Source organism: Coenobita brevimanus, chromosome 89 (genome assembly GCF_032717465.1).
Source record: "Coenobita brevimanus isolate Jiangsu-jjx chromosome 89, ASM3271746v2, whole genome shotgun sequence".
NCBI lineage: Eukaryota > Metazoa > Arthropoda > Malacostraca > Decapoda > Coenobitidae > Coenobita > Coenobita brevimanus.
In genome coordinates this window covers 29,109,628-29,122,661 of record NC_137042.1, presented here as the reverse complement: position 1 = coordinate 29,122,661, position 13,034 = coordinate 29,109,628, and the positions used below count along the sequence as shown (strand labels likewise).

General features: G+C 40.3%; 1 protein-coding gene across 1 annotated transcript in view; it reads right to left on the bottom strand.

Annotated features, from left to right (window-relative positions):
• The window catches only part of LOC145411370 (polyamine-transporting ATPase 13A3-like), a 36,735-nt gene extending 24,311 nt beyond the window's left edge, over window positions 1–12,424 (bottom strand). Inside the window, exons 1-8 of the mRNA XM_080281402.1 lie at window positions 12,389–12,424; window positions 9,637–9,911; window positions 8,332–8,492; window positions 5,906–6,058; window positions 5,516–5,720; window positions 4,857–4,941; window positions 3,476–3,607; window positions 3,125–3,261 (exon numbers count right to left, since the gene is read on the bottom strand). Of these exons, the coding sequence (XP_080137528.1) occupies window positions 3,125–3,261; window positions 3,476–3,607; window positions 4,857–4,941; window positions 5,516–5,720; window positions 5,906–6,058; window positions 8,332–8,492; window positions 9,637–9,911; window positions 12,389–12,422 (1,182 nt within the window). The 5' untranslated portion in view covers window positions 12,423–12,424. The remainder of the gene's footprint in view (window positions 1–3,124; window positions 3,262–3,475; window positions 3,608–4,856; window positions 4,942–5,515; window positions 5,721–5,905; window positions 6,059–8,331; window positions 8,493–9,636; window positions 9,912–12,388) is intronic.
• Window positions 12,425–13,034: the final 610 nt, after the last annotated feature.

The following is a 13,034-nucleotide window of genomic DNA, read 5'->3' as shown; positions in this document are numbered from 1 at the left end:
ATCATTCCCCATACCCACTGCATTTACTAGAGATTACTAGAGATCCTTAACACCAGCCAAAATAAATTACAGAGTCAGAAACAGCGTGACTGTTAACATGCGCCATTAACTCACAATCCATTGATGTACCTTATTTTTCATCTTAATCTTGCTCTCAAAAACTTATTTCATTCAACTTAGGATAGGACCTCTATAAGTGATGGCACTGATGAAGGCAATTTCTAATTAATTCAGTTCAAAAATGTCTTCAAAGCCAAAGTAAACTGTCAGGGATGAAATACAAAATATGTCACTGGACTGCAGGGGTTATGAGGTTAGGGAGTCAGCAAGTAGTGGGCCAGAAGCACAATGCGTGTTACATTCCATTGAAGTTGAAATGTCTAAGGTACCAAGCTCCTATGCTTTTTGTTTACCATCCTGCCTTAACTCACAACCTTAATGTTTTAAGGTTCTGGGTTTTGTTCCCCAGCATCCACTTCATGAGGATAGCAAATGCAAGTAAGAAAGACTCACTTCTTATAAGTGACTCTAAGAAGTGATCACAGACAGAAAAAAATACAAATATATTAATGACGATATAAATAACTTATATATATTGCAAGATAATAAATTTCTACCTATCTATCTGTTGCTAGATGCCTTAATCCCGTAAGAGGCGGCAATAAACAAATCGCTTCCATATCGTCCTGTCCCTTGCCATTTCGTTGCCCTCCTCCCAGCTCACACCCCTTGTCTCTTATAATGTACCTCTCCACTCCATCTCTCGATCTCATCCTTGGCCTCCCCATCCCTCTCCCCCCCTCCACCTCACTCATATACACTCTCCTCATTAGTCTTTCACTCTCCATCCTCTCCACATGGTCAAACCACCTCAATGTGTTGCTCCTAATGCTTTCTATCACATCCGCATCTACACCACAATGCTCCTTCACTTCTTCATTTGACAGTCTGTCTCTCCATATAACTCCATTTGCTCCTCTCAAATCACTCACTTCCACTGCTCTCACCCTTAACCTGCGTCCTTTCAACAAGGTCCAAGCTTAGCATTCATACATTAGAGCTGGTATCAAAATACTATCATGGAGCGACTTTTTTACTTCCATGCTCACTTCCCTATTTCTTAACACTACTTTCTCAGAACCAGCAAGCTTTCGTCCCTGCTGTATCTTTTCAAGTACTTCATCCTTACTTATCACACTACCCAAGTACAGTGATAGCCTGATTATCTAGGCTATGTGGCAAGAAAGGATACCTGAATAGTCCAAAATCATAATTAATCTGGCGGAAACAAAACACAAGTACTGTTACACTGATTATTTAACCCCTCAACGGCCGCTGGTTCAGAAATTTGTGGGCTCCCCTAGCTGGCTTCGGGACCATTTTTTTCAAAGTTCTAAAATCAATTTCTTTTTCTTACAGATGTAAAGAGAATCATCTAACACACCTGGCAATATGTTTTTTTAGATTCCTAAACCCATTCTGTGATTCGCTACGATTCACAGAAGAATTCATAAAATTATGGCAAATGTGCCACATAGGCAAAAACATCCACAATGAAGTGACCACCTGACTGCTTGGGATGGTAGAGTAGGATCATGTAAACATATTAGTGACCTTCTTTCCTTTCCCATATCTGATACTCCCTAACCATTTTTAACGGCAGAATTTAAACTGAAGTTTTACAGTTTTTTATAGCTTGCGCTAATTTGACATCACTGATACTGGTATGGTAATGCATTGTTCAATGCCGGCGGCAGTTAAGGAGTTAATGGAATACATTATTCCTTGTATCAATACTCTTTCACACATACACACAAGAACGAACAAAAGAAAGAGCGGTAAATGTACTCTTAACTTTAAGCAGCAGACAGACTTTACCAATTCAATTCATATTCCTCCAGTTTGTATTCTGTATTTTTTTTTACTATTTTCAGGGTAGTAAATTACCTTTTCTTGCTGGAAAATTCCCCCCCCCCCCCATTATTACCACCACAATCCTTAAGCTGTACCTATGACTACTTGTTTCTGGCGCAATGGAAGAAACTTACTCAACGTACTCAAAGGTGGATTTTGTTTCCCATTTACCAACTATGGGTTAGGCTAGGTTAGGTTAGGTCTGGCTGGGTTGGGTTGGGTTGGGTTGGATTGGGTTGGGTTGGATTGGGTTGGGTTGGGTTGGGTTGGATTGGGTTGGGTTAGGTTAGGTTAGGTTAGGTTAGGTTAGGTTAGGTTAGGTTAGGTTGGGTTAGGTTAGGTTAGGATATTAGTACAATTAAGCTAGGTTAGGTTAGGTTATTAGTACAATTAAGCTAGGTTAGGTTAGATTAGGTTTAGTTAAACACTTAGGTTAGGATAGTCCACTCTGCCATTACGCTGATGAATCAAACAAGAGTTATCATAGTGCAACAGCTGACAACAACAAGGAAACAGATATTTAACAAGAAATGTTTCACAACCCAGAAATAATCAGAAAAATATAAGAGACTATCGGGAAGAAGAAGAACTCATTTGGTAAGGTGCTTCTACTGCTTAAAGTAAGTTGTATGTTTAGCGAATGAGCAAACAAAAGTACCTCTCTTGTTGTGGCTTCCCTTCCTTACCAGTCACCTCACCAAACTCCACCCCACCACCCACGTGAGCGGTTAGCATGGGTGGGGATAGACCCACTTCTGCTTACCTGTGGCTCGTTCGCTAGCAATCGGATGCTCGCTGTTTAAACAGGAGCTATCATACGGATGATTTAATGTATCACCATACCACTATATCATTCGGTCACGGCCCGGACATGTCGAAATCTGGATATTCCAAACATGGATATTCAAGCTTTCACTGTACTTAAATGCACTCACATTTTCCATTTCCTCATCATCGAACCTCACTGTGCATTTAGTGACTTCATTTCTCTCAAAGACCATAACATTACTCTTCCCTATATTCACCTTTAGATTCAGTTTCTTACACACTCTCCCAGACTCATTTACCAAGCCTTGCAGTTCCCATATGCATAACATATGGCATTCCTTTCTTATAGTCATTCCTCATTTTGTCTTACCTATACAGTTCTATTAACTTATACTTCCCCTGTTTCATTCATATCTGCATTGTTCCTCTCTTCAGCACAGACCTGAGCATTGCCATAATAGCGAGTTTGTATGACAGTGGTGCCACAGAACAGAGTATGTCGTTTGTGTTTGTCTGGAGAGTATATCTCACTTCCCTCTGAGGTAGTCACAGGAATCTTCGTCACTGGTACACTTTCACCTGTCACAGAAATGAGTACAGTGAAAACTAAGGAAATATATGCTGCTACACAGGCTTATGTCCATTTTTGCTCATACGTAAAGTTTTTGATTGCAATGATACTGAATACAGTGCATTTAACTTTTTACTGTCAAAAACTCATAAACTAAATTCATATACTGTACTAATCTCCCTGGATGAATATTAGTACGAAACTATGCTTTAAATGGCTCACCTGTAAGCATACTCTCATTAACAATAGCATTGCCAGAGATGAGGACGGCATCACATGGCATAACACAGCCACCAGGGGGCACGACTATCACATCTCCAGGCACCAGATCAGTAGTGCTTATCTCAACCTCAACTGATGATAAAACATATTATATCAACCCTCAGGAGTAATCTTCTCAAGCATTAAGGGAAAAAAAGAAGAAGAAGAAAAAAAAAGCGTATCAGCCTAAAACACCCTTACAAGATTGAATTTTTCACTCTCCAGCCTCCAGGCCAAACTCTCTTTTTAAACAATGAACCCATTATAACTGCCCTCAGTTCTATCACACAGGTAACAATGCTATGTACAGTACATGCTCCTCAAATGCACTGATCAATTACAAATGGTCTACATGCAAAAACAGATTACTGTACTGATGTATACTAAACTTATGATAGGGGTAATTATGGTACTTTTTTCAACATTCTTCACTTAACACATACAAGTACACACAAAGCAAGGAGACAAGATAGACTGAGGCATGACATAAGCAGTATACCAAGATGTCAGAGAACACACCCAGGTGGGAGGAGTCGGTGCTCAGGAGCTAATGACATCACAGTACACTGAGTTATAGTTTCATGCAGTGCATGAAAACACTGGATCTGACAAATCTGCCTAGCTGAAATCTCATTATTTGTCATTAGTAGTGTTTAATGATTTTTTTTATTCTGGCACTGTTACTGTACTAATCTCATTACACATCCTACATTACTTTTTTCCCAAAAGTTTCCAGCGACTGTTGAAATGAAATTATCTGGTTATGGCATTCAGCTTAACCTCCAGTCCACAGAAAACATCAGTTGTACCATGGCCAACCTCAACATGGGTATTTCTGAAGAGGACGCATGGTGTCTTTTACATACGTATGTATGCCTTGAGCAAATCATGAAGTGGTGGTGCACATTATAGGCAACCAGACTTTGTCTGAAAATGCCTGAATGATGTTCAGTAAGAAAATTTACTGATTTCAACGTAAAGCAATGTGTTTACACAGCACGGTAATGTATGGAAAATGAATATGAACTGGGTTTATCAGACTGAACTTCAGAATGTGTATGGCCAAGAAGATGGTTGGAAAGGTTAAGTGAATGAGTGAGATAGCATGGTGTGGAAATTCTTTTCTAGGGCTGTACATGACAACAACATATAGTAATAAGTGTGAACAGAGTGCTGATTTCATTTTTTTTCCACTATGGGTATATTTATCATAAATGCCTTCCTTATAAATGATTCATTCTAATCCAGAATGGCTTTTTGTGACATGTTAAATGTTACCTTATCAATCATTTACACATCATCTATGGTATCAGTTCTTATCTCTAAAAAGCATGTGCCATACCTGATGTCTTCTCCAGGGTCTTGCGAAGTATACACACACTACTGACATTGGAAGCTTCAACCATATCGTGCAGAGACTGACTTTGCTGGATAAAGAAATGGTTATAGGATTAAAACTTTGTTAGAATGAACCTATGCCATTAGGATTCACACAAAATAAAAGTAGGTATATATCAACACATGATACAGATTTCCTCACTTGGTACTAATATCCACTGTGATACAGAAAAATACCAGTAACTTCTCACATAAATGCAATGACAGTAATCTGAGAATTTTAAAATCATAGCCTCGGTGGTTGTCTTGACAGAAAGGAGATTCCCAGTCCATACCAACCTCTCCCTTTTAGTCACCTTTAAATTGGAAGTACATGGACAGTATTCTTTCCAGAATCACCTACTGGTAAAGAAGTCAGAAATCTGTATGAAGACTCTGAGTGTCATTGAATCTCAGCTTGGATTCTGATTTTATGTACAGTATTTGTTGCTGAAGCCTTTAGCTATGAGTGAACGGTTATGGACTAGTTACTAAGTGTACTGCCAAACTTCATTCTCACTCTCATGGTGGTATCTTCTATGTCACTGGTAGCCATTCCAACTAAATATACAGTAATGCAAGAGGGCATTGGCAAACAATTTGAAAAGCAGTTCAACATCTTACCTTACGTGTTTCCACGAGGGAGACAAGAATGGAGAGGCAGGAGATAAGGAATATACAGCTGGCATAGAGAATGTAGTTGTCAAAGGACCAAAGGATGATGGATGCAATTTGGAAGACATAAAATGGATTGAGTACCTCAGTGACAAGCAGACTGAGGTAAGATTTGACTTCCACACTGATTGCATTGCGGCCATACAACTGTTGCCTGTGGTGGAAAAAAGTAAGCTATCAAACTTCTAAACTGCATCTTTGTTTCAGACTAAATCACTTATATCCTAAGCTCACACATTCGCTCTGACAGCATGAAATACCTCATATCTCAATGGATAACTGACTGCATCAACCATACGACATGGTGAATAACAGCCATAACAGAAGTTCTTACTATACCTATGCATCTGTTCCTCAATGGTGTAGCCCCTGAAATCAGTAAGAAATATGCTGATGGGTGTATCAACATCATATCCACGCATTCGGACAAATACTTGCTCTTCTGTTGCCCATACATACTTCAGATGCTGGAAGACGAAAAACCGCACCACCCTGTAACATCAAAAGTACAGGTATAACCCAGTTTAACAATGCAACTGGTTAGGTAAAAGCCCATCATTAGGCAGGGTATCGTATCTCGGGGTAGGTTTAACATGTAAAGTATAGGGAGGTATTTCTGAGGCTTGGGTTTCCCCCCCAACCAAGTCCTAAACCCACCCAAATGAGTCCAAAAACAAGTTTAAAGCCAATCTAAATGGCCTAGCAACCATAGAAGAAGCAACCTAAGCCTAACACTTATAAATAACTCACTAAAACCAACAAACAAAATCTGAAAATTGTCAAATATGTCTGGAAAAAATCAATCTTAGCAAACTATCTATCTATCTATTGCCAGACGCCTCAATCCCGTTTGGGGTGGCCACAAACAAATCGCCTCCAAGTCGCCCTGTCCCCCGCCATTTCACTGCCCTGCTCCCAACTCACACCCCCCTCTCTCATATACCTCTCCACCCTATCCCTCCATCTCATCCTCGGCCTCCCCCTCCCTCTTCCCCCCTCCACCTCACTCACATACACTCTCTTCGTCAGTCTTTCACTGACTGTATCCCAAAATGACAATGTTACCCCACCTATGGTTAAAACACATTAATCTGTGTCTAAAAACAGTTTATAAATCAACCTAAACACACAATATTAGTCTAAAATAGCATCAAAATTGGTAATAAAAAAAAATCAAACCCCATCATGAAACTGGGGTTTGGTCATTGTTAGGCAGGGTATGGTGGTATTTCTACCCCCATCATTAAGCTGGGGTATCACATCCAGGGGTATCGTATATCAAGGTAAACCTGTACATATTAAGTACAGTACGCCTCCATTAAATGCCATCCTAAAAATTGGGTATTCAATAAACAGGCAATTCTTTTCTTTTCTGGCAAATCGTCTGAATCTAGAAAATCTGGACTTCCCTATCATCTTCAAATTTTGCATTCAAAAACTTGTTTTGGTGCATCTTTCAGTGGTCTCATGCTACCTTAAAGTCTTCAGAAAAATGAATATTTTGCACAAACTGGTCTTGCATGTGATACAGTATACCACAACAGTGAATCAGGTCAGTTATTCAACTAAGCAGAATCCTTTTGGTGGTTGCAGTAAAAAGATTCTGAATCTTTCGGTTATGACTTGTTGTGAAAGAAAAGTGTAAATGAAAGTTATGGTCTTCAAGAGAAATGAAGTCACTGAATGTACAGTGAGGCTGGATGATGAGGAAATGGAAAATGTGAGTGCATTTAGTACTTGGATAGTGTGATGAGTAAGGATGGAAGTTTGGAGGGCGAAGTGCTTGAAAGGGTACAACAAGGAAGAAGGGTTGCTGGTTCTTTGAAAGCAGTGATAGGAAATACGAAAGTACGCATGGAAATAAAAAAGCCGTTGCATGACAGTATTGTGATACCAACTCTAATGTGTGGAGGTGAAGCTTAGGCCTTGTTGGAATGACACAAATCAAGAGTGAGGGCAATGGAAATGAGTTATTTGAGAGAAGCATGTGGAGTTACAAAGAGAGACAAACTGACAATTAAGGAAATGAAGGAGCATTGTGGTGTGGATGTGGATGTGACAGAAAGCATAAGGAGAAATACACTGAGGTGGTCTGGCCATGTGGAGAGAAGGGAGAGCAAGGTACTAACGAGGACAGTGCATGTGAGTGAGGTGGAGGGAGGGAGGGGGAGGCCGAGAATGGGATGGAGGGATGGAGTGGAGAGGTATATAAGAGGGGGGGGGGTGAGCTGAGAGCTGGGCAGTGAAATGGCAGAGGACAGGGCGACATGGAGGAAATTTGTTTGTGGCCACCCCTTATTGGATCACGGTGTCTGACAAAAGATAGATAGATAGAGAGAAAGTATAAATGCATCTGCATGTGAGCTGGATAATAAATGCCCATGACTGATGTGTCTGAGGTGTGCAAGAAGTGATGAGGTGGATAAGAAATAGACAGCTGAGTTCATGGGTGACAAATCCATCACCAAGTGTGTATGGCATTGTTCAACCTCTGTCTACTGACTAGCAGATAATGATGAGTCAAATTTTACTGAATCATGAAGTTCATTTTTTGAATGATTGTCAAACTAAGGGCTTGAGTCAATTAGAGATTAAAAATTCTGTGCTTGAGTGAACAAGCCCTGAATGAATGAAGGCTCAAATGTGCATTATCTACCTCCAGTATTTTCCCTCTGCTCTCGGTTAATTTCAGACTACCTGTATTCTTCTTTCTTTCTTTCTCTGAAAAAATGGCTGGGCAAAGATCAACATATGAAAATTTATACCTGAGAGGGGACTGTGTAAGGCGAGTTGAGTCCTGTGCTCCATTCTCAACTCCACTGACTGTTCCATTAGGGCTATGGGATGTTACTGTGTACTCAGATGGAAAACCAACTTCCACCATCTCTATCTCCACTTTCGCCACATGGGTTTGTCCATCTGCATCCTGTTTGTATATGGCATGATTGGAAGAAGTTCTGGGATGAGGGTGACTGCACCATGATTCAAATCCAAGAGATGGTCACAGGTTTTCTCTCAACTTAAAACTGCCAGAGATGTAGGTCAGTACCCTATAGTTTAAATGATTTGATCTAAGTTAGTCTAGTCTCAAGTCCTACTATGGCCCTGCAAAGGGCTGATAAAGGACTGGCTTTTACTGTTACCATATAAATACAAATACTTTGTATGTACCATATATTTATTCATTTATATACTGTATTCATATTTATACTCGTATTTACTTCACTTCACATGTGTACCTGTACTGTGAAAAGCACTTAGTCCATGAGGAAATGAAGTGTACAACAGTATGATTACCATATCTTCTACTGCAATAAAGGTAAAAATGGTAAAGGCCAATCAAATATTTCTCCTTTTGAGATATAAGGACCCATCAATACATTACCACAATCAAGTAAATTTAAAAGTAGGGGATCAAACTCTGCCCCTGACAGGATCAGTAAACCTCCAGTCACATCACCTCTGGGAGTTTCAAACCCTTGCACATGGCAAATTTTTACTCTGCCTTCTGCTCACCAGACCACCAGGACTCTATTGCAATAGAAGTACAAAACTTTATTTGAATTATTAAAACCTACAAAATAGATGGGAAACTTTAGAATTACAGTATATTCTGGCTACTGGCAAACACTGGCCAAAAAGAAGCCTACATTCCTTCTCACATTCTTTCTTCACTATACATACTACTGCTAATACTAGATCCATATGGCCCACCTATCTGTTCATCACTAACATGACAGAGTTGTTAATTATTAGGTATTAAATAAACTTCACTATCATCCACCTTCTGGATTATTTCTTTAATAATGTCTAATAAACCTTTAAGACTGATGACCCATTTCAAAATTTATTCCTGCTACCTTCACACAATTTTATTCAGCTTAGAGACAGAACTTAGGCTGCAAAGGGGTTAACTGAAACTGTTTCTCATCCCATCATTATAAAAGAGATCTCCTAAGTTAACCAAATCTTCTTGAAGTAGCAGGAATAAACTAAATGAATACATGTCAGATTCCAGGGGTTAATAACCATCAAGATCATCAACCTACTGTACATATGAGCAACAGTACCTGCAATATGAGGGTATCAGCATCACTCAGGGCTGACTTGCGTCGCTGGCAGTAGACTTGCCATTCTGGTCGCCAGTGCCAAACCAATGGGACAACCCCAAGGGACAACAGACAAAGAAAGTAAGACAGAAAGCTACTGCAGAGGCTGCCTCGGTATGCCAACAGTGTTAATTCATCCTCTGTGCCTGGATAGAGAACTTGTCGGTGGCTGGCTGGTTCATCTATCTCTGATCTCTGTCCATCCTCACTCAGACGGTCATACGCCATGCCCACCACTGAAAAAGAAAATCAGTGCATATGGCTGGCTTTGTACATCCCAGTGATCCAACCTGGCAACTATGCCTACTCTCTGATATTAAAGGTTCAACATCTCAATGATAAGCAAATGGAGGAAATAACTTTCAAAATCAATTCTTTACTCTATTTCATACTCAGGAATGAAAAATTATGAAGAAAGTCAAATTACATACTGTAAATACGATTTCCACTTTAAGCTCCCTCCTTTTGCAGGCACCCTAGGAAGTGGCTTTGAGCAGCTTATAACACCATGCCGGCATTAGAAATGATGATGAGAGGAACCATCCCAATCTCAAAAATTGCTAGACGCCTCGTAATATATATATATATATATATATATATATATATACTGTAAATGTATATACAGTATACAAAAAAAAAGAAAAAAAAAAAGAAAACGAAGATCTAGGTCCTGTACCTGCACAGGCTCATATGGCTGTATGGAATGTGAGAGGTGTGAAAAAGAATGTTAACCCCTTAAACGCGGTCGTGAACAGTCGACCCCCCCCCCGAATGGCGGGGTTGTATCGCGGTCTGAGTACCTGTAGGAAAATATTAGCCAAAAATCAGAGATTAACCCTAGAACATTATACTTGGTATGGCAGATAGTACTTACATTCAACTTTCTCCAGAGACAGGTGTTGAGCCTTCGTGGACTACCCAAGGACTTGTGGAGACTTGCAAAATTGGGTAACCAAATCTTCAATTTCACACCTCCAGCTACCCGGTTTCCCCTCTACCACAGCCTCATTCTGTCACAGTAAACTTTATACTACAACGTAAAGGTAGTTTGGAATCCGTATTTGTACAATAAGCACTGAAAATAAGGCTAAAATCAACGGAGCCTACGGCCGACATGCACCGTGGCAGCGGTCTTCCCGTCACTCAACAAGCATTTCCATTTTCACAGCTAAAAACATGTATACTACATTATTTTCAATCATATTACTTCCCAAAAGATCACCACGGCGCGCTTTTTATTCTGCCTTACGCCCGCCACTTTATTCTCGTTCCTGTCGGCCGCTTGCACTGACTGGGAAGAGCTAGAACTCGCCATAATGTCACTTTGAAAGCCTGCAGTAAACTGAAGCTAAACAGGGGCAAACCGTGAGAAAAAAAGCTAGTGTTACAACTGGGGAAACAAGTGTTTCCTATTAGCATAAACTGCTTGTGAGAGGAAAGCACAGATTTACAGTTCTGAGCACTCAGAGCGCTGCCATGTATCACAGCCAGGCTGGCCAGGCCGTGGTGGTGGTGGTGGGGGGGGGGGATGGGGGAAAAATGCGATACTTGGCAACAACTGAGGTCAGTAGTACAAAGGTAAAGTATGCTAGTTGTAGCTAAAGGGTGGTGCTACTGATAGACAATACCAGCTGGAGCCTGCTTGCCCGCGGTTATTCAAAATTTACTAGAATCGCAAATGCGACGATCTGCCGTTATGTCCTTTTTGCCGAGCGTCGCAAACGAGACGATCCGCGTTTAAGGGGTTAAAACAGTGGACCTAATGAAAGTGTTTACGCAAGGATGGTATGATGTAATGGCACTGTGTGAAACTAAAACAAAAGGTAGTAACAGTAGTAGCAACCCCATGTTCATGTGAATATGAACCTGGTGGGCTGCAGAATAAAGTTACTCTCCTGCATTTCATCCTCCTCCTTTGAGAGGACAGGGAGGGAGTTTAAGGATGTTTATATAACCAGGCAGCAGGGCAGCTCAGTTATATTGGTGTCATCACATGAAGGCAACCCTCGTGAACACCGATAAAAGAGAGGGAGTGAAATGGGTATATAGGAGGGTTTACAATCAGCAAGGTCAGGTATGAAAAGATGTGGGACAAGTAGGGGGAAACATTCCTTTGTTGATGAAAGATAAATGTCTGAGAGGAATGATGTGTGGAAATGAAACTTTCACTGTAATACACTTCTCAAATCACAACACACTTACTCACCCCACACATCTCACTTTCACAACCAAGACAATCCTTCAACATAACCTTTAAAAATATATAATTAAAAAAAAAAAAAAAAGAGGTCTCTAAGAGCACATGACTGAAACGGATGGTTTCTTGTAGCCCACTGTGTTCACATCCAGCTGAGCCTGAGGCCACCTCAACAACAACATGGGGACAAGAGACATTCATCACAACTGACATTATAAATACTGAACTGTATAGCTAAGAGGAATGAACTGTAATACAGGGAAAATAATATAAGTATGTAGTTGCATAAACTAAAAGGTACTATATAAGTACAGTAGCTGTATAAACTAATGGGTTTATAGATCATGTAAAGCCACGCAAGGATGAGTGAGGCTAGTCACTTTCATCTTAAATATCAGGACCAACTTCCCAAGCCCCAGGCTCCTAAGCTCCTTATGGGGCAACACTGGGTTAAATGATGAATGAATGAATGAATTTTTTTTTTTTTCCCTACAATGCTCTTAATACAGAACTTACTTGAGGAACGCAAATCAACTTTTCGATGTGTCATCTCTTCATGCTTGTGTGTTGTTTTGCCTGAAAAAAAATAAATAAATAACAATAAATTATAAACAAGATGGAGGGTGAAAGACTGACGAAGAGAGTGTATGTGAGTGAGGTGGAGGGGGAAAGAGGGAGGGGGAGGTCGAGGATGAGATGGAGGGATGGGGTGGAGAGGTATATGAGAGAGGGAGGTGTGAGTTGGGAGCAGGGGAGTGAAATGGCGGGGGACAGGGCGACTTGGAGGCGATTTGTTTGTGGCCACCCCAAACGGGATTGAGGCATCTGGCAATAGATAGATAGATAGATAAACAAGCTTTGGTACATATGTACATCAATGAAATTTATAAGACAGTCTTCATAAGTCAAAGACATGTTCCAGAATAATACAACATTTTTTATACAACCAATACTGTAAATCTGGTTAAAAAGGCCAAATCAATATTACTGTATATTATAGTGAATTTACTCTCACCTGATGAAGATCCCTAGCCCTTTTAGCTTGGCCAAGAGCCAAGTGCTGTTATACTGGAGGGTTGATTTGCCTAGTAACTTAGGAAACTTATTCCTACCATATAACAAGGGCTTACCTTATTCATTTAACTATAACTTAGTATTCAAT